This window comes from Phacochoerus africanus, chromosome 8 (assembly GCF_016906955.1).
Source record: "Phacochoerus africanus isolate WHEZ1 chromosome 8, ROS_Pafr_v1, whole genome shotgun sequence".
NCBI classification, from domain to species: Eukaryota; Metazoa; Chordata; class Mammalia; order Artiodactyla; family Suidae; genus Phacochoerus; species Phacochoerus africanus.
Genome location: NC_062551.1, coordinates 6,474,134 through 6,500,627, shown reverse-complemented (window position 1 = coordinate 6,500,627; position 26,494 = coordinate 6,474,134). Strand labels below are relative to the sequence as shown.

The window sequence follows — 26,494 nt, the reverse complement described above, 5'->3', positions numbered from 1 at the left end:
AGTGTGCTTTAGGAATACAGTGCCTAATTCCAGAGAAGGCTTTGCAGAGGAGGTGACTTTTAAACTGGGTTTTGAGGCATCACCAGGAGTTGGGAGGAAAGAGAGAGGGTGGTTCAGCGAGAGGGCGTTGCCTGTGCCCGGGCTTGGAGGAAGGGAATAGCAAGCTGGAGTTGGGAATGATGGGTATATCTCTGCTGGATGGTACGTGGCAGGAGGCAGAGATGGGGCCGGAGAGAGGTCCTGTGACCATGAACTTTCAGAGCTGTGTCCACTTAGCCCCCCTGCAGGCCTGAGGCTTTGCTGCTGTTCTTGGTAGGGAGGCCATGAGAACCCACCCCAGACATGGAGCCTAGGATGCCAGCTTGATGTCTAATGCTCTGCGGTGCCCCCACCCAGCGCCCTGCAATTCCAGGTCACGTAGAAGGATGGGCAGGATCTGGATGGAGATCCCAGCTCCCACTTACTGGCTCTGGGACAGGCCCCTTAACTCTTCTCAGCCTTGCTTTTCTCCTCATCCGCACAGGAAGGGTGAGAGCAGAAACGCTGGCATGCTCTGTCCAGACTCACAAGGTCCCTGATGGTTCGCAGGTGTTGAATAAGTGGACCAGGTGTTTGCCTTGCCAGTGGCATTTTACTGATGAGGAAATGAGGCACAGAGGGTTAAATAACTGGCAGAACATGACACAGCCTTGCAGTGCTGGGGGCCAGGGTATCGATCTTGTGCCACAGCAGTACCTGAGCCACAGCAGTGGCCACGCTGGATCCTGACCACAAGGGAGCCCTATGATGGCAGACCCCCCCCCCCTTTTTTTTTGGTCTTTTGCCTTTTCTAGTGCTGCTCCCAAGGGATATGGAGGTTCCCAGGCTAGGGGTCTAATCGGAGCTGTAGCTGCCGGCCTACGCCACAACCACAGCCACAGCCATGCCAGATCCGAGCCGCGTCTGTGACCTACCCCACAGCTCACAGCAACACCGGATCCTTAACTCACTGAGCACAGTCAGGGATTGAACCCTCAACCTCATGGTTCCTAGTTGGATTTGTTAACCACTGCACCATGATGGGAACTCCTGATGTCAGACTCTTAACTGCCCTTTTTTGCTTTTCCCTTCCAGCTCAGCATCGCCTACGTTCTACCTTTTTCTCTGGCCTTGACTGGAGATGGGGAGATGCTGAGGGCTGCTCAGGATTGTGGTGCGAATTATGCCAGGTCCTGCCTTTAATTCGATAGTGTAGGGCTGAAGCCCAAACTCTCTCTTTTTTTTTTTTTTTAATTTTTTTTTTGTCTTTTGTCTTTTTTGTCTTTTTTGTTGTTGTTGTTGTTGCTATTTCTTGGGCCACTCCCGCGGCATATGGAGGTTCCCAGGCTAGGGGTTGAATCGGAGCTGCAGCCACCGGCCTACGCCAGAGCCACAGCAACGCGGGATCCGAGCCGCGTCTGCAACCTACACCACAGCTCACGGCAACGCCGGATCGTTAACCCACTGAGCAAGGGCAGGGACCAAACCCACAACGTTATGGTTCCTAGTCGGATTCGTTAACCACTGCGCCACGACGGGAACTCCTCTTTTTTTTTTTTTTTTTTTTTTTTGACTGCACCATGCCTGTGGCATGTGGAAGTTCCTGGGCCAGGGATCAACACACACCATAGCAGTGACCTGAGCTGCTGTAGTGACAGTGCTTGATTCTCAACCTGCCGTGCCACAGGCGAACGCCAAAGCGGAAACGCTTTAAAAAAAAGTCGCTGGCTTGTCACCCCTGCTGTAAGAGGCTCACCAGGGGCCTGTGGCCTCATCCCAGACAAAAAGCAGGTCCTAGAACCCTCCCATTCCCACAGTCTGTGTGGGGCTGGGGAGGTGGGGCAGTGTCTCTAAGCAGAGCTCTTGCCAGAGGGAAACACAGCATTTGTTTCTTCTTTCTTTCCTCTCCAGCTGACTCTAAAGACGATGCGATGAAATGGCTCTCTGGCTTGAAAATCTTACACCAGGAAGTGATGAGCGCGTCCACACCCACCGTGATCGAGAGGTGACCGGCTTTGGCTTCTTTCTCTCTGGGGTTTGCTCACTCAGGCGTTTATTCCGCTCCCTTTAGCCAATAGGGAGGAAGAAAGGGAAAGCGGCATTTCATCTTGAGTGTCCTGTATGCAGTAGGTGCCCAGGGGTGGCCCATCGCCGGGCCTGGGCCTCTGGGGTGAGGGGTGCCCGGGCACCACGGAGACGGAAACGTGTGTTAGTGTCGTGGGGCAGGGGAGGACCCGAGGCTTGTCTCCTAAAGGATTGAAGCGGGGCTGAGGCTGCCTCCTCGGAGGGCCTCAGCCCTGAGGCCTGCGGTTTTCCACGTGCCCCTTCCTCCAGGCTGGCCGAGAGCCTTCCCAGGACGGTCTGGCCAATGTCTTAGATGTCCAGCTGGGACCGGTCTGTGACTTATTGTCTCCCCGGAAAACCAAGGCCCTCTGGTGTCCACCGTTTTTCTTACCAGCGTTTTGGGGATTGACACTTGCTGGCAGAGGGAATGTGTCAGTGTAAAGAACGCCAACCTCTGCGAGGCCAAGGGGCCCCTTGGCTCAGCGAGGGCGTTTCAGCCACAAGGAGAAGCTGCTGCTCCCAAGTTCCCTGAGTTAGAAAGCAGGAAAACATTCTTTTTGTTTGTGGTTTCCTTTGTCCCATCCTATAGAACTCACACTTGTGCCATTTTCTTTCTTTTTTTGGGGGGGGGGTCTTTTTAGGGACGCCCTGCAGCATGTGGAGGTTCCAGGCTAGGGGTCCAATCGGAGCTGTAGCCACCGGCCCACACCACAGCCACAGCAACGCAGGATCTGAGCTGCGTCTGTGACCTACACCACAGCTCACGGCAACACTGGATCCTTAACCCACTGAGCAAGGCCAGGGACCGAACCTGTGTCCTCATGGATGCTAGTCAGTTTCGTTTCCGCTGAGCCACAATGGGAACTCCTTTTTTACCATTTTTTTTTTTAACTTGTGCCATTTTCTCACTTTGTCTCTCTCTCTGTTTTGCTTTTTCTTTTTTGAATCAACTCTCTTCCCAGTTGGCTGAGAAAGCAGATTTATTCCGTGGATCAAACCAGAAGAAACAGGTAAGAGTCTGTCACATGCTTGTGGTTTTCCTCCTGATCGTCTTGGTCTCCCGGTGTTCATTTTCTCTTTAAAATTCCAAGGGAGTTGGAGCGCGTGCTCGTGGTGGAAAGCTCCTCAGGAAGTCGGGTTTGACTTACAAGGTGCCGGACAGGTGCCTGAGGTCGTGGTGACACAGTCTCCACCCACGAGCAGCCTCCCTGCAGTGGGAAGTTCCAGTTATCTCAGAGGTGACGTCTCTGCCAGGGAGCGCTTGGACCACATCCTCAAGGCCTTTGCACTTGAGCATCTTCTGTGTCCCAGCGAGAAACGGGATGGCCACGGTGCCTGCCCTGACGTTGTGGTGGGAAAGAGCCTGACGGTAAAGACGTAAACCCACGTCAGGGCCATGCGTGTGAGGACGGGGCAGACACGAGCCGTGTGACGGCACAGTGTGTAATTCAGGGTCCTGGCGTGGTCCCCATCAGCACACACAGTGCTCCCTGCCAGACGTTTTCGTAGCAAATGTGGTTTGTCCTTGGGCGGACGCAGGGTCATTCCCTCCTTGGTGAGAAATCCTTTCCTTCTTGATGGACCTGAAGTTGGTGCAGGTCCTTTATTATCATGGTGAATAATGGCTGCTATGAAAACCTTCAGGTCTCCCTTTTTATACGTGTGTGATGAGAATAGGAGCAGGAGGACTTCCTGGAGGAGGAGAACCAGCAGCCATGCGTCATCTGGTCTACCATTTTGAGAGAGGTGGTGGCAATTTATGTTTCTCCCAGTGGTGCATTTCCCTGTGTCACCAGACTTGGACCTTTATTAATCGGATGGGTGAAAGGCAACAGCAGATTTTGGCTTAAACTTGTGTTTCTTTCTTTATGAGTGAGGTTAAACATCCTCTCATCATTTTTTTTTTTTTTAATGTTTTGGTCCGGGTCTTGTTAATAATGTAATGAAAAGAACCGCCATTGATGGAGCACCCAGTATGCCAGGCACTGTGCTAAGCGCTTTTCCAGTCATTGTGTTATTTTAGCCTCACATCAGACCTCTTGAAAAAAATTTAAGAGTTCCCGATTTTGATGCAGCGGGTTGAGAATCCACCTGTGGTGGCTCCGGTTGGTGCAGAGGCACGGGTTAAAGGATCCAGCGTTGCTGCAGCATTGGTCGCAGCTTTGGCTCGGTTTTGGTCCCTGGCCAGGGAGCTTCCACATGCCACAGATGTAGCTGTAAAAAAAGAATTTTTTGTATTTTTTCGTTCCTTTCATTCTCAGTAAGAGGTGTCACCATCATCTGTGAGGCCACAAAAAACCTCTGTCCCTCTCCCGTCTTGTTTGTGAAAGTCATTCCACCTCTAAGGCGTTTGGGTGTCAGGTCACTGTCCCCATCCCTTGTGGATTTCAGAGCCTCCGTGGTCTCGTGTACACACGCCCCATAGGATGGTTTGCAGGCGGTATAGCCAGGGAGCGGGGCAGGGTTTAGGAACGTGGTTAGGTCGGCCGGCAGCTCTCTCCCTGCCTCTGTCCATCTGCCTTTCCCTCCCTCCTCCTCCTCCTCCTCCTCCTCGTCTCAGCACTGTGGTCCCCACACCCTGGGCTTTGCCCCTGTGTGACGGCGGCGAATCAAACAAGGGCCCCGTGTTGGAGGATTCTGGACACACTGGTCTCTTTCAGCCTCCGAGGTGGGGCCGCCCCTGTTTCCCTTCTCTGTGGCTTCCGGGTGATTCACAGCAGACGTTGGCACCGGGATGACGGCGGGAGCCCTCCCTGGCCGCTCTGCGCGCCGTGCGGTCGGGACAGGGCTGTTGCTTTGGTTCCCGCATCCGCTTCTCCATCTTCTGTTGTCGGGAAATGAAAACTCCCCTGGCTCCCGTGCTCAGAGCAGATTCTTGAGAGGCCTTCACGGAGACGTCCTTTCTGGAACTTTGGGCAGAGAGCCAGCTTGTCTCTGGCCTGACTCCTTATTCTGCCGTTCCGGCGTCCCGACCTCGCTCCCGGCGGGCAGAGCCCTGCCACCCTGTCAACACGTGGAAAATCCCACCTTTCCTGTGGTTCCGCGAAGCCCGGAGGGAGTTCCTCTGAAGGAACGTTGACCAGGGTGCCAGGGACAGAGCTGCCAGTTCCCCTCCTTTCCTGTCGCCCACACTAATCGCGTTTCCTGAAGGCCAGCAAGGGAGCCACAGCAGCAGGGAAAGGTCTCGGGAGGGCACAGGAGGCAGGCTTGTGCCAGCCCGGCTGGGGCAGCGCCCACTCCCGGGTTTTTCCTGGCCTGGGCACGGCTCTCACTTTTCAGCCCCTCAAGAGGCAAAATAACAGCAGCTGGCTTTTGCGGAGATGTCGCATTGCAGCAGCCACTGTTCTGAGCAGGTTCTGCGCTTAGGGGAGGGGGGCAGACGGGGACCCGATGCTTTCAGACTGGTGAGCGAGGCACCCTCTGGTCCATTTTGGGAGGACAGCGGGGCCAGGGGAGGTTCAGTCTTGTCCACAGCACCCCAGGTGGTCACCTGTGCCAAACCTATCCCCAGGCTGGTAAAAGGCAGCAGTCTTCCCTGCCCCACCCTGCTTAGGGCGTGAAATGATTTAATGTGTTTCACTGTGGTTAAATATACAAAACAGACAGCTTGGCCTTTCCAGACAGCATTCCCGTCTGAGATCAAGGGCGTTCAGGTTGCTGGGCTGCCGTCACCGTCCACCTCCAGGGCACTGCTCCTCGTTCACAGCCGAAGCTCTGTACTCATTAAACCCCAGCTCCACTTCTTCCTCCTCCCAGCCACTAACCGCTGAGCCGCGGTGGGGACGCCCCACTTGTTGTGTTGCTGTTTTTAATAATTTTTATTTTTTCCATCACAGCTGATTTCCAGGGTTCTGTCAGTTTTCTGCTGCACAGCAAGGCGACCCAGTCACACACACATGTATACATTCTTTTTTCTCACATTATCATGCTCCATTGCAAGCCACTTGTTTTTTTATAGAGAATTTGGGAAATACTGAAAGCTAGGAAAAACTATGAATTTGACATTAAATGGTAGGCATTGTTAGCTCTGGGCACAATTTTTTTCAGTAGATTTACATCCTCAACTTTATTTATTGGTCTGTTCATTTTACTTGATTAAAATGTGCATATATATATATATATACACACACATACATAATATATATATACATATTATATATATACATATATATACACACACACATATATATATACATATACGTATAATATATATATAACTATATATATATAGTTCCCGTCATGGCTCAGCAGTGAACGAACCCAACTAGCATCCATGAGAATGTGGGTTCGACCCCTGGCCTTGCCCAGTGGATTAAGGATCCAGCGTTGCTGTGAGCTGTGGTGTAGGTCCCAGATGCGGCTTGGATCCTGCATTGTTTTGGCTCTGGTGTGGGTTGGCAGCTACAGCTCTGATTGGACCCCTAGCCTGGGAGCCTCTGTATGCCACGGATGTGGTCCTAGAAAGACAAAAGACAAAAAATAAAATCTGAGTATAGGAGTTCCCATTGTGGCTCAGGGGTAATGAACCCGACTAGGATCCATGAGGATGTGGGTTCGATCCCTGTCCTTGCTCATTGGGTTAGGGATCTGGCGTTGCCGTGAGCTGTGGTATATAGGTTGCAGATATGGCTTGGATCTGCTGTAACTGTGGCTGTGGTGTAGGCCGGCAGCTGCGGCTCTGATTAGACCCCTAGCCTGGGAACTTTCATATGCCGTGGGTACAGCCCTAAAAAGCAAGCAAGCAAACAAACAAATAAATAAGCTAATTCAAAATGAGGGGAATTTTTGCCATCTCTCCCCAAAGGGATTGCCCTGGTTCCTAGCCTGTGGTTGCAGGTTGAGCCTGCAGGAAAGAGAACCTGAGATGTGGGTTTGTCTGCAGGAAGCTTATAGGGGAGTGAGTAGGGGATCCACCCCTGAGGACGTGAAGTCAGGGAGGGGGTGGTGGGAAGGGGCATTGGGTGGTGGTGCCATCACAGCCCCTGACTCAGCTGACCCCATGGGGAGCTCTGAGGACAGCCCTGCAGCGCTGTCCTGATTAAGGCCACAGGGTGGCACGTGACCTTGGCTGAGGCACCCTATCTGATGACAAGTCCTGGGCAGGGAGAGGGGTGCAGCTGGGAGCTGCCGGCTTCCTAGTCTCCAGCGGCTTGGCAGTCATTGTGCCCAGAGCGGAGCACGAGGGGGAGATGCAGCCCGGGGAGTGGAGTGGCAAGGTCCCTGCACAGAAGCCTGAAGAGGCTCTTTGGTCCCCCTTTTCCTGGGGGCTCAGTCGTTCCACTGCAAGGCAGGTCTTTGGGAGCAGGTGGGCTTGGATGTCCCCGTGCTCAGGTTCGCATGTGCCCGCGGCCCGTGTTTGCCGCAGTGCCCCCCACCTCCCCAGTCTCTCTGTTCTTGGCTGTGGGAAGGCTTCTTGGCCCCATTTCTGCCTGAAAGTTCTGGGTCCCCCAAGGCACTGTGACCTTTCCCTTGGTCCTGGATGCGCCCCTCGGCCACCATCTCGGTCAGACCACCGCCCTGCCTCATTTTGCAGCGCCAGCCCCCTCTGCTCCTCTCCCCCGACCCTGCCCTGGCCATGCTCTTTGTGGACACCATGGGGCTGGGTCAGAAGCAGGGGTCTCAGCTAGCCTGCTTGCCTCTCTGCCAGCCGGCCCCACGGCTTTGTGTTGCTCTCACCGTCTTGCTGGGAAAGCCCTGACTGCTGGCCCTGGTGGTCGTGGGGCCGTAGGAGGGCATCTGGCCCACAAAGGTCCCTGATGTTAGGGACAGAGATGCAGGAGGCAGGGACACTGGGGTGGCCAGGAGTCCCCTGGGTCATCTCCTGGTGAAGCTGCTGAGTGTAATGTGCTGCTTCTGTCTGGTGTCCTGGCAGAGGCTGCCTTTACAGCATAGGGGAAGCCGGGCCATTTTCTGCCCGCAGCCTGGGCAGACTTCCTTCCTGGCCGTGCACAGCCCCTGTCTAGTCTGACGTTTCCAAGAACACAGAGCAGTTTTCTTTGGCCACACCAAAGTTCCCCAGACCACCCGCTCTCCCTTGGCTGACCCTTGGCTCTGCACCCTTGACTCCCTGCGCCTCCGCCCACCCAGTTCCATGCAGTGGGTACAGGCAGAGCTGGAAGCAGCCAGCAGTGGAGTTGCAGCCCCGATGTCCTAGCAGCGAACCTCTCTGAGCCTCAGTGTCTTCATCGGGAACATGGAAGTGATGGGTACCCACCTCTGAAGGTCATTAGACCTGCTCTGACCTTGAGCAGCATCCCCTGCCCCCCCACCCCCATTGCCACTTCTGAACCTGGGGGAAGCCGAGAATGTACACTGTGTAGGGGGTTGAATGTAGGGAAGGGTGAGGTGACATTGCCTGAATATCTCCCAGGGCAGCCTGGCACATAGTAGGTGTTCAGACAAGGTTGGCTCCTTCCGCCCCTCTGACCTTCAGTGGCCACCCCTTGGTTTGAGCTCCTGTGACATTTCGTATCCACAAAGGTCATCTGACACCATGTCTGCCCACGCCGTGCATCTCCTACAGGACCCGTGTCCACAGCCATCCCTGAAGGGGAGGTCACCCCCCACCCCTTGAATCCCGGGCCTCTGTTCCCAGGTAGTGCCCACTGACACTGACCCTCCGCGGATGAAACCCGTCGAGGCTGACGGGCTGGGGTTCCCCTCTTTTGCAGCATCAGCCTCCGAGAGCTGAAGGCCATCCTGCCCCTGGTCAACTTCAAAGTGAGCAGTGCCAAGTTCCTCAAAGACAAGTTTCTGGTAAGTTGCGTGACTCAGCCTGGCCATCATGTGAACCCAGGGCCACGGTGCCTTCGTGCTCCTCTGAATGGTGCCCTGGAAAGTCCTTCGCCTCCTTCATCCTTCTTAGCACAGAGCGATCGTGGGCAGGTCTTCGGACCGCGTTCTCAGTCCTGGCAGAGGACGGCGTCCACACAGACCGTGTTCCCCGGGCTGCTTGACTGGGAACGTTTCCACCGTCCAGCTTGCCCTTCCCCTCACCGTCCCGCAGCCTCTTTTCCTTTTAGTAACATGAACACATGTATTTCTTTTGGAAAATACTCTGAAAGATTCATTATGAAGGTTGCCGGCAACGTGGCGTTTTGTATGCAAGTCCTGACAGCGTCGTTGGCAGAGCCAGCATCTCTCTGCCTTTCACCCCTCTTCCCACCCGCCCCTCATTGCCCGTCCTTCCTCCTGCCCATCCTCCCATCCCCCTACCGCTCCTCTGCCCGTCATCATTTAATGATGGTCCTGGCTCGGTGACCCATCGGTAGATCTGGGGTGGGTCTAGTTGCTCCATGAGGGATGGGTAGGTCAGGTGGGCTCTCCTCAGTGGTGGAAGGATGGAGGTGAGCTCTAAGCACTCTTTCTGGCTTTCAGAGACCTACTGACTCTTGTCAGGAACCCAGTGACATTCCCTCCCAGTCGTCCGCATTGCGGGAGTCACAGGGCCATGTCACCGGACTCCTCAGCTGAAAAACCTCATTCATGGTTGTGCCAAAGAACTCCTGGAGGAAGGCACCCACTTGATGGCTTATCAAGCCGTCTTTTGGCTGGCCCGGAGCATCCCACCTAATCCAAGAAGGCAAAACCAGGGAAGGGTGGGGACGGGGAGAAGAGAGACTGCAGAAGCACCGCCCACTGGCTGCCCCATAACTGGAAGTTCATTCTTTAGCCAGGCTTTAGCAGGCAGGCGCTGCGTGGTTGTTACCTGGCTTGGTTTCAGGGAAGTCCAGGAGGAGGAGGTTGGTGGTAGTGGCTCTCGCATTTCACACATGAAGAAACTGAGGGTCTGAGAGGCTCGAGTGAATTGCCCAAAGCCATGAAGCAGTTCAGGGGACAAACCTTGACTGGAATTGAACTCTTAACTCCAAAAGCTTGGTTCCTTTCCTTAGGCTTTTAAGAATGACCTATCTGTACATACCCTGTAAGTATGGCTGGATTTGAAAGTATCTTCTGGGAGTTCCCGTCGTGGCGCAGTGGTTAACGAATCCGACTAGGAACCATGAGGTTGCGGGTTCAGTCCCTGCCCTTGCTCAGTGGGTTAACGATCCAGCATTGCCGGGAGCTGTGGTGTAGGTTGCAGACGCGGCTCGGATCCCGCGTTGCTGTGGCTCTGGCGTAGGCCGGTGGCTACAGCTCCGATTCAACCCCTAGCCTGGGAACCTCCATATGCCACGGGAGCGGCCCAAGAAATAGCAACAACAACAACAAAAAAAAAAAAAAAAAAAGAAAGAAAGTATCTTCTGCCCCTAGAAGGAGGAGCTCTGCATTCAGGCTCTTGGGATTCCAGCTGGGACCCTACTGTTTTGGGCTGTCAAGGGCAGGGTCTTACCTGGGTCCCTGGTGGGCATGTTCTCCAGGCAGATAAAGTAGGAAGCTTGTGGATGGTGGGTTCAGAGCAATGCAAGTTAGATTTCAGCCAGTGTTGTAGGAGAGCTGTGTGAACAGGGGGAGGCATTCTTGTGGTGGACACCAAAAATCGTGTGGTCACTTTTTTTTTTTTTACATTTACAGGAAATTGGCGCACACAAAGATGAACTCAGCTTTGAGCAGTTCCATCTTTTCTATAAAAAACTTATGTTTGAACAGCAAAAATCGGTAAGATGATTCTTGGGCAAATGATTGAATGGTGTTTTTGTTTTCCCTGCGTTTCAAAGTCCAGCATGTTCCTAAGCAACCCAGGATGTGTTCCACGTCCCTGCTAGTCGAGGAAATACGAAGCCGGAGTGACGGCACCATGCTTAGATTGGCCAAGTTTTTAAACATGACAGAGCTGTGGGGACAGTGCATACCTTCTTGGTGGGAACATGAGTGCCCCTAAGTCTGCCTGGAATTTAATCCGAACTTATTAAAGTAAAAAGAAGTTCAGCCAACTCTGCTGTTTAATCTCATTCTGGAAAGAAATGTATCTACTTACTAGTAGTAACCATCTCCATTTGGAGGGGTTATTTGAGTGTGTTCCTTCTTTCTATCCTTGATTGATGTTAATGAGAATATATATTTTTTTCTTTTCTTGTTTTTTTTTAATGGCTGCACCTACAGCACACAGACGTTCCCAGGCTAGGGACCACATCGAAGTTGCAACTGCAGCCCTGTGCCACAGCCACAGCAAATCCAGACGCGAGCCACATCTGTGACCTACGCCACAGCTTGTGGCAGTGCTGGATCCTTAACCCACTGAGCGAGGCCTGGGATCAAACGCACATCCTCACAGAGACTACATTGGGTTCTTAACCTGATGCGCCACAGTGGGAACTCCAAGAATATATTTTTTGATTAAGATAATATGCTGTTTTAGAGTTAAGATTCGCATATAGTTTGACCTGACGGTGGCATTTTGGGGGGCTCTTTTAGAGAAATGAAAGCTCTGGGACCTAGGAGTGTGTTACCAGATCGTTTATTGCTTATGCTGGCAAAATACCTGGGAGCTGTCTGAACGCCTCTGTGTAGAGCAGTTGCTGCGTCTTTTTTTTTTTTTTTAAATTGTATTTTCCTTTTCTTTTCTTTCTTTCTTTCTTTTTTTTTTTTGTCTTTTGTTCTTTTAGGGCCGCACCCACAGCATATGGAGGTTCCCAGGCTAGGGGTCCAATTGGAGCCACAGCTGCCAGCCTATGCCACAGCCACAGCAATGCCGGGTCCTAGCCGTGTCTGCGACCCATACCACAGCCCACGGCAACTGCCAGATCCTCAACCCACTGAGTGAGGCCAGGGACCGAACCCACAACCCTATGGTTCCTAGTTGGATTCGTTTCCACTGCACCACAATGGGAACTCCTGCTGGGTCATTTTGGTCCATCCATGCCATGCGGCCGATGAAGAGGCTGAATCAGTCGCGCTTCTGTCCCGCTGGAGGGATGTTCATGATATTTTGTGAGGAAAGGCAGCAGCCGATTCACTCGAGGAACTAGGTCTAATTTTTTGGTAACAAACAAAGAATCCTCCTGTGTATATTTGTGGGTGTTTTTAGAACAAAGAGAAAGTATGGAAGAGCACACACCTCACATTTAGTGTTGCCTTTTTTTTTAAGATTTTTAAATTTTTTCCGTTATAGTTGATTTACAGTGTTCTGTCAATTTCTGCTGTACAGCAGAGTGACCCCGTCATACAGATATATGTGTGCGTGTGTGTATGTATATATATTTGTGTGTATACACGTGTATGTATGTGTGTGTGTGTATATTTATGTATGTTCTTTTTTTCACATTATCTTCCGTCAGGCTCCATCACAAGGGACTAGACAGAGTTCCCAGTGCTATACAGCAGGTTCTCATTGCTTATCCATGCCAAAGGCAATAGTTTGCATCTGTTAACCCCAGATTCCCAGTCCATCCCACTCTCCCCACTCCTTGGCAACCACAAGTCTGTTCTCAAGTCCATGAGTTTTTTTCCTGAGGAATGGTTCCTTTGTGCCGTATATTAGATTCCAGCTATAAGTGATATCATATGCTCTTTGTCTGTGTCCTGGAGGGATTTGGGAAGCTGTGCAGGAGCGAAAATTACATTTTTCTTTGCCACACCTCAGTTTTCTTCAGCTTGTTCCCAGGTAGCACATTATTTCTGCAATTAAAAATAGTCCCATAAAGGGGTTCATGCTGTGGCACAGTGTGTTAAGAATCTGACTGCAGTGGCTGGGGTTGCTGCAGAGGCAAGGGTTCAATCCTCGGCCAACACAGTCGGTCAGAGCTGCAGCTCAGATTCAGTCCCTGGCCCGGGAACTTCCGTATGCTGCAAGTGCGGCCATTTAAAAAAAAAAAAAAAAAAGCTCATAAAGCTTAAAAAGTGAGGTTTTCATTGCCGTGCATGGAGCACCATGCTGGTACGTGACTGCTGCTGTCACTGTTGGACAGGAGCTCTGCAGGTGGCTGAGGTGGCTCTGGAGCAGAGCTGTGAGGGCACAGAGGATGCTCGGGGGTTGGAGCCAGATGGACCTGCTTTCTCCAACCAGCTATTGATCTTGAGCTATAGCCACGGACCCCTCCCACGGTCAACCCTCTCATCTGTGCAGTGCGGGCAGTGATTCCCATTCTGCCGGGCTCAGGGGGATTGTGAAAGTGGGGAGGGGTTGGGGGTCAAGTGCAGGCATTTTCAAGTGACGAGCGTGACCAACAGTGTTCAGTTGCCTTCTGCCTGGAGGTCTGCACGCTGGCCGCAGCGGGAGGGCTCTGGGTAGGTGACCACTGGCCATGGGATTTGGGTTGTATCTGAAGTGGGAAAATGGGAGATCCATATCTCGTCTGTCCAAATTGGGGGAAAATGCCTTATAGAGCAAAAGGTTGGTTTATAGTGTGTTCCTTTTTTCACACATGTAATGGTCAGTTCTTGGTTTAGCAAAGTGAGTGGAAAGATTGCAGGCTTTGGGTGTTGAAAGACCTGGATTCCAGCCCCAACTTGACCTCTAGCTGACAAATTGATTTTGGGAAAAGCCTTCCTTGCCCACCTACCCCAACTCGCCTTCTCTATAAAATGAAGGTGTTAAATCAGGTCATCGGCTATTAGCACTTTTAAAACCTCTCTGATCCCTCCCCCTTTTTATATGAAACCTTAATTAAAAAACTGCTGCATACAAACTGATGAGAACACCTGTTAGCTTAAAATCTGTCACTTTTATGTACCGTCAGTTCTTGAGAACAGTGGAAACGTTGTGATGACGTCGTATCCGTGAAATCCAGAACAGCGCCTCTTGGTGTCTTAGTTGGCCAGGTCTGAGAAAAGCTGGATTCACTCAGGAGAAGTAGTTGCCAAAAGCAGTTCTGATAATCGTGTACCTTGAAATTTGAAGATGCTGTCTTATCAGACAGTGGGCAGACACAGCTTGAGAACCAGGTTGGCACCAAAGCTCTGGCACCTACTGGTACATCGGGTGGTCACTGATGGTCTCTGCCCTGATGAAGTGCCACCTCAGAGCACTTAACATTACGGTTCTTCCTCAGGCGTAATGTGTGTGTGTGTGTGTCTGTCTGTCTGTCTGTGACAGAGAGTGAGAGAGAGGAGGAAGAGGAAGAACTTTGAGTCAGATTTCTGCAGAATCCCCAGGTGGCCAGAACCCTGCATTCACCCGTCGGCGTCCACTTATCCTTGGGGGCTTAATGGTTTAAATGGGGTTTGGGGATTTGTTTTTAACTGAATTGCCTACATTTAAAACTTGGGAGTGAAAGTCCCTGTTGTAGTTCAGCAGGTTAAGAACTTGCATAGTATCCGTGAGGATGAATGTTCGATCCCTGGCCTTGCTCGGTGGGTTAAGGATCCGGTGTTGCCGCACGTTGCCGTGTGGGTTGCAGATGTGACTCGGATCCGGCATTGCTGTGGCTGTGGTGTAGGCTTGCAGCAGCAGCTCTGATTCAACCCCTCGCCTGGGAACATCCATATGTTGCAGGTGTGGCCATTTAAAAAAAAAAAAAAAAGATTTTTCACTTCTCTTCAAAAAAAAAAAAAAAATTTGATCTCCAGCTGTGTACGGGTCCTGAGCTCTGGCTATATTTGATGACCTCTGGGTGGAGGGAATCACGCTTGCTCTGGTTTGCCTCAGCCCCCTTCCCATACCCAGCTCTCAACTAATTCATGTCACCTACCCGGCCTCTAAGGCTTTTTGGAACACCAGCCTCTGACCTCCACCATTGGAGGATATAACTGTCCAGTCTGCATGTTATACTATCACTGCATATTATAATTCTGTGACTCGGAATTTGAAAAAGAAGCCCCAGGCTCTGTAGATGGTTACTGGCCAGATTGCGAAGCCTCATTGTAGGTAACCTTTCTCCCCCTCAGTGTCAGCGTATCACTTGCTTCCTGAGCTTCTCGCTGAAAGCTCAGTGCAGAGAAAATTATCGCCTCTGTGCTCCTGGGGGCTCAGCTGGCTTTCTTGGGCTCCTTGGGGAGACAGGGCTGTGGGCGGTGATTGGTGACCCCCAGGGCCAAATCCAGGGAGTGGGTTCCTGCTTATCCGTAGCTGTAGGCCTCCAACTTGAGATGGACAGTTCCTCCTTTTGTCTAACCACCTGCTTATGCTGCTGCTTTCAAGCCTCAAGGCTTCTAAAAGTTGTGCAGCAGCGGGAAGATAGGAAATTTAATTCCATGTGTTCCTTCCTGGGGAGGGACTGGATCTCTGCCTAGACTGTAATAAGAGTATTTTGAATAAAGATCAGAGCTAACACCTCCTAGGTGAACTCGAGGCTATGCTGAGTGTCTAAAGTACATTTCATCTTCCTCATGACCAGCGAGAGGTGCTGTTATTATCTTTATTCAGGTGAAGAGCATGAGGCTCAGAGAGGTTTCTTGCTGGCGGAGCTGCAGGGCCAGGATTTGAGTTCCCCTTTGCTCAGCCTCACGGCCCACCCACTGAGAATTCTTTTTAGCTTTTTTGAGCATTACTAATTCTGGGCTATGTGAAACACAGACAAACACAGCTAATAATACAAACACCCCTACCCCTGCCATGTGTCGTCAGCCAGTTTCAGCAGTGGTCCCTTCTTGGCCATCTCATTTTATCTCTGCCCTTAGACACTTCCCTCTTCTCAGGTGATTTTGAAGAAAACCCAAGACATTGTGCCAGTTTTTCCTTCAATGTTTAAATCTAGTACCCCGCTTCGTAGCTGCTGCTTTGCTACTTCCCTGCCTGACCCGCGAAGTTCCCTCTCGGGTCGTGGGGGCTGTGGGTGTGGGATTTGCAGGCCTTGGTGATGAGTGAGGATGGCTGACCGATATTATTCTTGCTCTCCGTCCAGGACTGGCGTTGTGGTCCCATGAGGTGGTTGGAATCCCCCCCCCCCCCCGCTTTTTTTTTGGTTGTATTTTTTGGCCACACCCTGCAGCATGTAGAAGTTCCTGGGCTGGGGACTGAACCTGCACCACAGCAGTGACCCGGGGGTGCTGCAGTGACAATGCCAGGTACTTAGCGGAGCGTCACAGGGGACCTCCTGGGTGACGGCCGACTCCTCTGGTTTTAGCCCTGCCGTTTCACATGATGTATGCTTGGTACCCTCTGGTCGCTCTCTGTTAGTTCCTGTTAAGTGCCTCACGGTGCTACGATGGTGCGCACTTGTTCTCCCTCCGTTTCTGGGGCTCAGGCATCCCTTGGCTGGATTCTCTACCCCCGGGGTCTCACACAGCTACATTTAGGATTTCCCCTGGGGCTGTGGTCTCATCTGCGGGTCAGATGGAAGAGCTCTGCTTCCAAGCTCAGGTGGTGGCGGCAGCGCTGGGTTCCTAGCGGTTGTAGGACCCAGAGCTCCAGCTTCTTGCTGGCCGCCCGTACCTCCTCGCGCCTGCCTGTCGCTTCTCGATGCCTGGGACTCCCTGCCTGGCTGTTGGCTTCCTCAAAGCCAGCAAGGCGGTGCTCTAAGCACATGTAACGTCACCATGCAGTCACACACTCACCATTGTGTACCTCCCACTATGTTTGCAAGGCATAGGGCTAACACAGGGTCTGGCTAGCAGGAAGTGGAGATCCCTGGAGCCATCTTTCACAGTCCACCATGGGTTCCGAGTCGCTCTCCAGCAGCTCACGAATAATCAATTATCAGCTTACAAATTATATCCAGTGCAGTTCAAAGAACAAGGGCCTTCCCAGCCTTGCAAAGTGCGAGGGAATATAAACATACCCAGCCCTCTGCTGTCCCATACTATCCCCCCGGGATCTGATTGTAGGTTCTTGTCTGCCTGTTAAAATAGAAAACAACTCTGCTATAATTTTTGCAAGGTGGCACTCATATTCCTTCAGCATTCCTTTTAGCTTGGAGCAGTATTAAATTTCCTGACCCTCCTGGGGGTGGCGGTGCCTGTCCTAGATGCTCGAAGTTTAAAAGGACTCATAGCCCTCAGTCGCCCAGCAGCGTGTCTGGCACGTGCTTGTCCTCAGGACGTGGAGTTTGACTGTTCCTGTCGGCCTGTCTTTAGGAGACAGGTTCCCCCCCTGGAGGTGGGGAGGTCAGCTGGCCTCGTCCAGTTTCCAGAAGACCTTCTTGGTCACAAGTAGGTTTCCCAGAGCATCCTTTGCCCTGCCCTTGTACTGAAGCAGAAGACCAGCAGCCCGTGACAGGAAGTTCCTTTCTGACATCTGCACAGCAATGCATCGTCATTCCATGCAGAGTAGAAAGTGCATGTAGGAGTTCCCATTGTGGCTCAATGGTTAACGAATGCAGCTAGGAACCTTGAGGTTGCAGGTTCGATCCTTGGCCTCTCTCAGTGGGTTAAGGATCTGACGTTGCCATGAGCTGTGGTGTAGGTTGCTGACACAGCTCAGATCCCGAGGTGCTGTGGCTGTGGTGTAGACCAGCAGCTACAGCTCTGATTGGATCCCTAGCCTAGGAACCTCCGTATGCCATGGGTGCGGCCGTAGAAAAGACAAAAAGAAAAAAAGAAAGTACGTATAAATTAAAAAGGAAATTAAAACACCTGCAAGCCTACCTGTGACTATACCTGCGATTATACTTTCAGTTAAGAAGCTTGATGTTTGTTCTTGCAGATTTTCCACAGGTGCAGGCACGTGGGGAGTGGGTGACTGACATTGTCATGTTTTGGTGGTGGATTCCAGGGCCTGTCACAGGTTATTCTAATCGACGGTCCAGGGCGACAGGCATCCACAGTGTAGACGGAGGCGGTGAATCTGGTTAGCTTTCCCATCACTGCAATCTGCCCCTTGGCCACCTCACAGGACCCGCGGGGCACAGAAAATGTTGAGGTCCAGTTTCAGCCCCAGAGGGCGTGATTCCTCCCAACCACGTGGAAAAACCCCACTTCCCCACCTCAGGGGGGCCTCTGACCCTGGGGGCCATGGTTTATGCAGTCGCCCCCGTTTGGCGTGGCCTCTTTCCTTGTCTAGCTGGTAACAGCCTCTCCTGCTCTTTTCCTGGGGACCAAAAGTCATGGGTGACTTTTCCCTGGAGCCTTTTAATTTAACTTAATTAAGTTTCAATTTCATTTAGTTTCCCTATGGCCTTTTAGTTTTCCCCAGAGAAATTTGTGTATCTTATCATTTTAGCCATCCCTTCCATAAATGTTTCAGTGACCCAGGAAGGCCCTAGGGGTCCACAAAACAGACAGCACCCTGATGTCCTTGACCTTGGCTGGGAGAAACGGTTCAAAGACATTACCTGGAGTCACAGAGGGCCGAATGTCCTGTGTAACCCTATACAGTGATGCTAAAATAAAGTAATTGCTGCCTCCCCAGTGTGCCCATAGCATCTAGAATATTCTGCCCATACTGCTAGAATGGCATCATGTATTTTACGTGCCTTTGCACCTGCTGTGTGGGGCAATAGAGTTTTATCAGGGTGTGGATTTCTCAGTCCATAGCTTTGGAACGATCATGTGTGGTCCCTGCCTGTTCCTTGTTTCTGAAGTGGGGTTTGTTTTCCTGCCTTCCTAATAGGTGATGGTGAGATCCCGGCTGCCCCGTGGCAGCTTGCAAACATGCCCGGTCAGTTTCCCAGGGCAGCTGTCACCAAGGACCCACAACTGAGTGGCTTAAAAGAGCGGACTTTTATTCTCTCCCAGTGCTGGAGGCTGAAAGGCTGAAATCTGGTCTTGGCAGCGTCACACTCCCTCTGAAGGCTCCAGGGGAGAAGCTGTCCCTTCTCTTGCCTCCTTCCGGCCTCTGGTGTTGGCTGGGGATCCTGGGGGCTCCCCACCTCAGAGACGCAGCTCTCCAACCTCTGTTTCCATCATCACACGGGCACCGTCTCCCCCTGTGTCTGTCTCTGTTTGTCTGCACATCTGTCTCTTCGAAAGGACTCCAGTCATTGGATTTAGGGCCACCCCAATCCAGCATGACTTCAGCTCAACTTGATTACATCTGCAAAGACCCTATTTCCAAAGAAGGTCGCATTCACAGGTGGTGTTGGGACGTGGATTTGTCTTTCGGGGGACGCAGTTCTTCTCCCCATTACATGGGCTGTAAGTTCTTCCATCTGCAGAGCATCCCCCTGACGTCTCCCCCTTCCACCTGCTGCCCTATTACTCTGCCGCCCATGCGGCAGCCTATTCCAGGAGTGCCATCCACACCGCTTCTCCACTTGTCACCCTCCCTCTCTGGAGCCCACTGCCATTGTGTTTCCTTGCCTGCCACCCCCAGCCGCTCATCTTGTCTCATCACCAGTGACCTCTGTGTTGATAAGCCCAGCGATCCATCCTTTGGTCGTTATCTTATCTGCTCAGTGGCTTGTGACCCATGTGACAGTTGGTCAATCTCTCCTTGATATTGTCACTTGGCTTGTGGATGCTATGCCATCTTCAGTCTTCTCTTACCTTGCCATCCGCTCGTTCACAACATCCTTGGCTGGGTCTTCAATTTCTTGGTATCTAAAGGTTGGCATGTCCCAGGCAGGGCTACTGCTTAGCTGGCATGTGCTGGTACCAGTAGTTGCTGCCAGGAGTACCTGCTGTGGCTTAGCGAATTAAGAACCTGATTGGTATCCATGAGGATGCAGGTTCGATCTCTGGCCTCGTTCAGTGGGTTAAGGATCTGGCATTGCCGTGAGCTGTGGCATAAGTCACAGAGCTGCTCAGATCTGGTGCGGCTGTGGCTGTGGTTATGGCTGCGTGCTGAAGCTCTGATTCGACCGCTAGTCTCAAAACTTCCATATGCCACAGGGCGGCCCTAAAAAGAAAAAGTTGCTTCCAGAGGGGGCCCCTGAGTACACTCTCTCCCACCCATCCTGATCCCCAAGAGTCTTGGGTGCACACAGTGGTGCACCGTCCAGTGCCAGCCAGCCCCCTGCTCACCCATGCCAGTGAATCCTCAAGCGTCCGTGGCTTTCCCTGTGGTCACGCTGAAACCCAGAAGGAGAAACGTCTGGTACCCACTGCAGCCCTGGAGTGGCCACTCGGCTGCTTTCAGGAGAAGACCCACCATGCTGTGGCTTTTTTGTTATTTCCATGCCCCAAACTTAGTCCACAGAGCTCCTGTCTCTATCAGCGTGTTTACTCCTGATCTGAGCATGTCTGGTCCCCCAGCTTCCAGTGGTATCCTTCTGCTGATTATTTCTGGAAACAAGTCTCCAGCCCCCACCTGCCCCTGGATGCCAGGCTCTCCTACCTGACTGCCAGCTTGCCTGGCATCTCACACTAGAATATCCAGAAGAGGCCTCATGCCGTCCCCATCTCCACTGCAGTGAACATGAGCTGCCCCCCCTGGGTGGGCTCAGGAATCACTTTGGCTCCCCTCTCCCAGTTCCTGTGACTTGGTCCCAAATGCATTCTGCTAGCGTGTTCTCAGGCAGCTTGGCCTTGAATTCTGAGAGAGCTGAGTTTGCTTTCACGTGTGCTACTGAGTGCTGAGTCCTGGGCTGGTGGGATCTGCTGCTTTGCTTTCAGTTGGGTCCTGCCCTGCTTTGTATCCCAAGGGGCTGATTCCTGCAAACACGTTCCCTCTGCTAACAGGCTTCTGGGGGTTTCAACAAATGGGGTGACAGGAGGTTGTGGGCCGAGAAGGGAAGTGAGGGTTTGTCCCCATCCTTCCGGGCTCAGGGGGCACCTCCACCTTCATCCCATCGCTCTTGTGGCTGAAAGGAGGTGGAAATTTTTCTGTGTTTCCTTGCAAGGCACAGAGAGGAAGGGGCTGGCTTTAAGGACCTCAGGGGTTGGATAACAAGGCGGGTCGCAGATGAGTTTTCTCCACAGGTGGGAAAACCAGTCTCGGGGCTTGGGTTTGGAAAGGATCTGGCCTTAAACACTGGATTGACCCTGTGATCGCAGGGTCCGTGAGTCCAGATAATGAACAGCATGCACTGCCTAAAATTCCTTCTCTTCTTTTTTTAAAAGAAAGAAATAGCCATGCTGCAAATGACACGGAAATGAAAGGAAGTTACTGCTGAGTCTTTAAGAGTGACTCTTAACCTGTTGGGGTGGCCTGCTTCTTTGAGATGCCGGTTAAAGCTGTGGATCATCTTTCCAGAAAACAGACAAAAACATGCCCAGATTTATGCAGACCACATGATGCTTCCCAGGGGCCTGTGAATACCTTTTCTAGAACATTGATTTTCCAAAGGTCATCCTGTTGTGCAGGCACTTTGGCAAGGGGACTGGGGAGTCTAGAGCAGAAGTCTTTTTTATGTCATTGGCATTTATGACCTGCCAGGACTGTATTTCCCTTTGTACCCTGAATTATTCAAATACTTATCCAATCACAGCCTCATTAAAGATGCTTAAAGTAATGCGAACCTAACCAGAAATGAACGTGGGGTATGGGTGTGTGAGGGTATGATGGGCAGGTGTGTGTGTGTGTGTGTGTGTGTGTGTATGTGTGTGTAAACTGCTTGGCCAATGAGCTGGTGCAACTGGAGCTGAGCTAGGGGGCAGTTGCCCCAGGTTCTTCTTACCTCAGTAGTCAGAGCATCAGCAGGTCGTGAAGAGCAGGACCAAAGCCGACCAGTATTTCTTTCTCTCGAATTCGAGGAGTAGAAATGAGCTCACTGAGATGTTAAGGGTGTGAGATGTAGCAGTGGAGGCGCACAAAAGGGTGTGTGTGCTCAGATGGGCGTGCCGATCACGGCAACTGTTTGTGGTTTTTCAATTAAAAAATTTTAAAAAAATTTTTCTAGAAATTTATTTTAAATGTAAATAATTTAATACATTTAAATGTATTGGAATATAGGTGACTTCCTTCAGGTGTACAGCAAAGTGAGTCGGTTATACGTATACATATTTCCATTCTTTTTTGGATTCTTTTCCCGTGTGTAGGTGATTATAGAATATTGAGTGGATTTCCCTGTGCTCTGCAGTAGGTCCTTGTTAGTTTGCTTTGTAGACAGTGGTGTGTACACGTCAATCCCAAGCTCCTAATATATCCCCCCCTTTAGTAACCATGGATTTGATTTAGAAATTTGTGAGTCTGTTTCTGTTTTGTAAATCAGTTTTTTTTGTATCATTCTTTATTAGGTTCCACCTAGAAGGGCTATCATGTGATATTTGTCTTTCTCTGATGTGCTCCACTCAGTATGCTAATCTCTAGGCCTATTCATATTACTGCAAATGGCAGTATTCCATTTTTTATGACTGCGTAATATTCCACTGTATATGTATGTACCATTCATCTGTCAGTGGCTCTTTCGACGGTTTCCACGTCTTGGCTGTTGTGAGTAGCGTTCATGCGCACATGGGGGTGCATGTTACCTTTTTGAGTTATGGTTTTCTCAGGTACAGGCCCGGGAGTGGGATTGCTGGATCATATGATAGTTCTGTATTTAGCTTTTTAAAGACTCTCCAGACTGTTCTCCATAGTGGTTGTACCAGTTTACATTCCCACCACCAGGGTGGAAAAGTTCCCTTTCCCCCACACCCTCTGCAGGATTTATTGTTTGTAGACTTTTTTCCCCCTATTGTTTATAGAATTTTTGATGCTGGCTGTGTGAGAATTTTGCCTGCTGGGTGAGGCGATACCTCATTGTAGTTTTGATTTCCTGGGGCCACTGTCTGGAGAGCAGTTGGGTGAATGCGTCAAAGTTAACACGCACTTTTTTTTTTGTCTTTTGTCTTTCTTTAGGCCACACTTGTGGCCTGTGGAGGTTCCCAGGCTAAGGGTTGAATCAGAGCTACAGCTGCTGGCCTATGCCACAGCCATGGCAATGCCAGATCCCAAGCCGCATCTGCGACGTACACCACAGCTCACGGCAACACCGGATCCTTAACCCACTGAGCGAGGCCAGGGATTGAACCCACAACCTCATGGTTCCTAGTCGGATTCATTTCCGCTGCACCACGACAGGAACTCCAACACCCACATCTTGTATCCAGGTGCTTTCCCACCAAAGAATCTACCTAATGGAAATACTGGCACAGGTGTGCTAAGATCTGTATGAGCATTCTTTATAATACTGGTCATAAAAGCAGAAAATCAAAAGATACACATAATACAGAATACAGTGTGGGTTTTGAGAGCAGGGTGATTTGAGGTTGCAGAATAACATGTAAAGCTTGAAGAAGTTGGGAAATATAGATTAATGTAACATGATAAGATATAATTAAGTGAATATTTATGAAATGGGAGTTCCCGTTGTGGCTCAGCAGGTCAAGAACCTGACTAGTATCTGTGAGGATGCAGGTTTGAACCCTGGCCTCGATCCATGGGTTAAGAATCTGGCGTTGCCTCAAGCTGTGGTGTAAGTCGCAGGTGCAGCTCAGATAAGGCGTTGCTGTGACTGTGGTGGAGGCCGGCAGCTGCAGCTCCGATTCAACCCCTGGCCCGGGAACTTCCATATGCAGCAGGTGTGGGCCTAAAAAGAAAAAAAAAAAAATCCATAAAATGAACTTGAGACAGGAACCTGCCAGATTAAGAGTGATTGCTTGTCAGGATTAAGACTGTGAAGGCGTGAGGAAGACTTCCACCTTTTGCTTCATAATTCTCAGTCAAGTTGAAACATTTTTTAGTCACATAAATGGCAGTAATTTTTTAACCATGTAAAACCTATTTGCATTAACTGGCTTGACTAGTACTTCTCATGTTCTTATTCCATGCATGTATTCTTTCTATTTTCATAGATTCTCGACGAATTCAAAAAGGACTCCTCCGTATTCATCTTGGGGTGAGGCACCACTGCTGGGTTACGTTCTGGGCAGCCGTGTTGGGCACTGGTCCCTCGTGGGTCCTCCCAGCCTGGCCATCTGACCTCCAGGGGGCCACCTCTCTGGCAGGCCCTGGTCTCCGCAGGGCCGGGCGCCTCCTCTTAGGGAACTGGCCGTCCTCAGCCCGAGCCGAGAATACACCTTCACAGCACCAGGGCTTGCACAGTGCTGGGAGGCTGATCCAGGAGGTTGTGTAGCGAAGCCTGCTTCTCTAGGACCTCCTTCCCCAGAGATGAGTTGCCGAAATTTCCAGTTAAAGAGGTTCAACCGAATTAAAGTGGGTCAAAGCGTACAAAGTGCTTCATGGCAAGGCTTGTTAAGAGCGGATGACGATACTGTTACTAAAACTTGAGTGCTGCAGGACTTGTCAGGACCTTTACTGCCCTTATTAATTCCCCAAGTGGGGGAATTTATAAAGTGTGCTGTGTCTCCCAAGCCTGCTGATCTGGAAACAGTGTTGGCCACAGAGATAATAGCATGGGGAATGGGATTTGCTGCCTGTGGACCTTGGCCTGCTCTTTTGGAACCAGCTCTCAGGGATAAGGGTGCTCTGGCAACTGCCACGTTCTACACCAGAAACCCCAAGACTCCAAAAATACATATAAAAGAAATCTGGTCCTCATGTAGTATTTTTATGAAAATACGCCTGTTGGACTGTGAGGCTGGTTGGGAAAGAAGCTTAGAAATACACTCACAGACAGTAGACTCTTGGACTCTGAGTGAAGGGAAAAGGCTTAAGGCCTGTTTCATCTCCTGTGTTTTAAAAATGAGCCCCCTCCCACCTGCCCTGCAAGTGCTAATTGCAGGCGAAAGTACTGATTGCCTTGGAGAGCCCTGCCCTCGAGGCCGTGCTTTCTGGAGAGGTCAGGCTTGTTTGTGCCAGTCCAGTGAGGTCCTCGAACATCCTCTCCACGAGGCCATCAGCCGGCCAGCTGCCGGCCGAGGCGACGTCTACCCTGATTCAGGGTGAGGGGTTCCCTCCTCTCAGATGGAAAATTCTCCCTGCCCATGGTCCCCTGCTCGCTCCCTGGCCCTTAGCTTACATGGACTCATTGATTCTTCCCGTCTGCCAGAGTTGGGGGCTTCACCTGCGCCCCCACTCCTGCTTCAGGGCCTTTGATGGCTCAGCAAACTCTGGGGTCACTTCTCCAGCATCAGCTCCTGCTCCGTGCTGTCCTGTCCAAGTGCACACAGTCCACGTGCCCCCCCCACCCCGCTTCCCATCCTGGACCACCTGGGAGCAGCTACGTGTGGGTTCCAGGGCCCGATTCTCCCAGATCCTGGTGTCGGCTCCTCTTTGAATCCTCCTGGGATCCTCTGTCTTCCTGTTGGCCGCCTGCACCTGGCACTGTGGGGGAACCCGGCAGGGTGTCTGGGCGGCTGGCTTGCTGGCTGGGGTCACCTCCTGACGGTCCGAAGCTCCTCTCTAAACACCCTCTCTTTCCCCGAGGGCAGCAACACTGACCGGCCGGACGCCTCCGCTGTCCACCTGCACGACTTCCAGCGGTTTCTCTTACATGAGCAGCAGGTGAGAGGACTGCGGGGTAGGGGGCTCTGGCGGGGAGCCGTCCTGAGGGTTTCTCTCCTTCTACCGCCTGCCGCGTTGGGGGCTTAGACTCAGGTACGAGATTGGCCTCATACCAGCCCTTTCCTGGGTGCAGATCGTGAGAGGGAAGGGCTCCCGGGCGGGCGGCTGGCTTTTCCTCCCTCCCCGGCTCCTCTCACGTGTGATTCCTCAGGAGGCCTGCCCTATTGGATGGAGGATGTGACTGAGGTGGGGGAGTCTGTGGGTCCTCTGGGGGATAAGACGGCATGGCTGTCCTTAAAACACAAGACACAGGGGCGTCTCCAGGAGTGTTTGCATGTGGGCTCTGAGCTCGTGGCTGAGATAGAGGAGTTGGTGTTGGGCAGTGGTTTTCAAAGGGAGGTTCCGCCCCAGGGCAGTGGCTGCAGACACAGCTCAGGACAGCTACTGGCATTTAGTGGGCAGCGGCCAGGGGTGCTGCTCGACATCCTGAGATGGACTGGTCAGTCCACCCGCAACGAGAAATTCCTCATCCGTAAATGTCAGCAGTGCCTCGGCCCAGAAACCGAGTTCGACTGAGATAAACCTGACATCTTCTCACGAGCTGTGTGACCTTGAGCAGGTGGTTTGACCTTTCTGTGTCCCAGTTTCCTCCTCTTTAAATGGGCATGAGAACCCCACCTCTCAGACCTGTGGGATCAGAGAAGGCGGTATTGATCTTTGTGTGTATTGATGAGTACTGTATATATGCATGGTTACATGTCTAAATTTTTACTTATATCACTGGAGTTTCATTTACTTGTATTCTCTTAAGTTTTTTTTTTCTCTTTTTTGCCCCTCTTTTGGCCATACTCATGGCACACAGAATTTGCTGTGCCAGGGATGGAATCCAAGCCACAGCTGTGACCTACACCATAGCTTTGGCAATGCCGGAGCCTCAACCCGCGGAGCCACAGCAAGAACTTCTCCTCCTCCCCCCTACCTTTTTTTCTTTTTTCTTTTTCTTTTTTTTAAATCATAGCCCTTTTCCAGAGCAGTTTTTGGTTCATAACGTTGACCTAAAAAAATATATGCACAACCTAAAAGGTGAGCGTGAAGTTTTATTTGGGGCAGGAGGAGGACTCTAGCCCGGGAGGCGGCATTTCAGAGAGCTCTGGAAAACCCTCCCAGAGAGGTGGCGGAAAGTCAGGATAGATGGGACTTTGGTGCCAGGGAGGTGCAGGCAATCAGCACACACTTGAACAGACGTGCGCTGCTCATCTTGCGAAGGTCCCCGCTAGTCACGGGGGGCAGACGCCACCACGAGGGATTTTAGTGCTTTGCTAGATGCAA

General features: G+C 51.5%; 1 protein-coding gene across 2 annotated transcripts in view; it reads left to right on the top strand.

The window, feature by feature from the left end:
* PLCG2 (phospholipase C gamma 2) overlaps positions 1–26,494 on the top strand; it is a 166,615-nt gene that overhangs the window by 65,624 nt on the left and 74,497 nt on the right. For both annotated transcript variants that reach the window (XM_047792326.1, XM_047792327.1), the window contains exons 4-9: positions 1,930–2,023; positions 3,045–3,092; positions 8,754–8,838; positions 10,597–10,680; positions 23,554–23,597; positions 25,093–25,165. In XM_047792326.1, the coding sequence (XP_047648282.1) occupies positions 1,930–2,023; positions 3,045–3,092; positions 8,754–8,838; positions 10,597–10,680; positions 23,554–23,597; positions 25,093–25,165 (428 nt within the window). The remainder of the gene's footprint in view (positions 1–1,929; positions 2,024–3,044; positions 3,093–8,753; positions 8,839–10,596; positions 10,681–23,553; positions 23,598–25,092; positions 25,166–26,494) is intronic.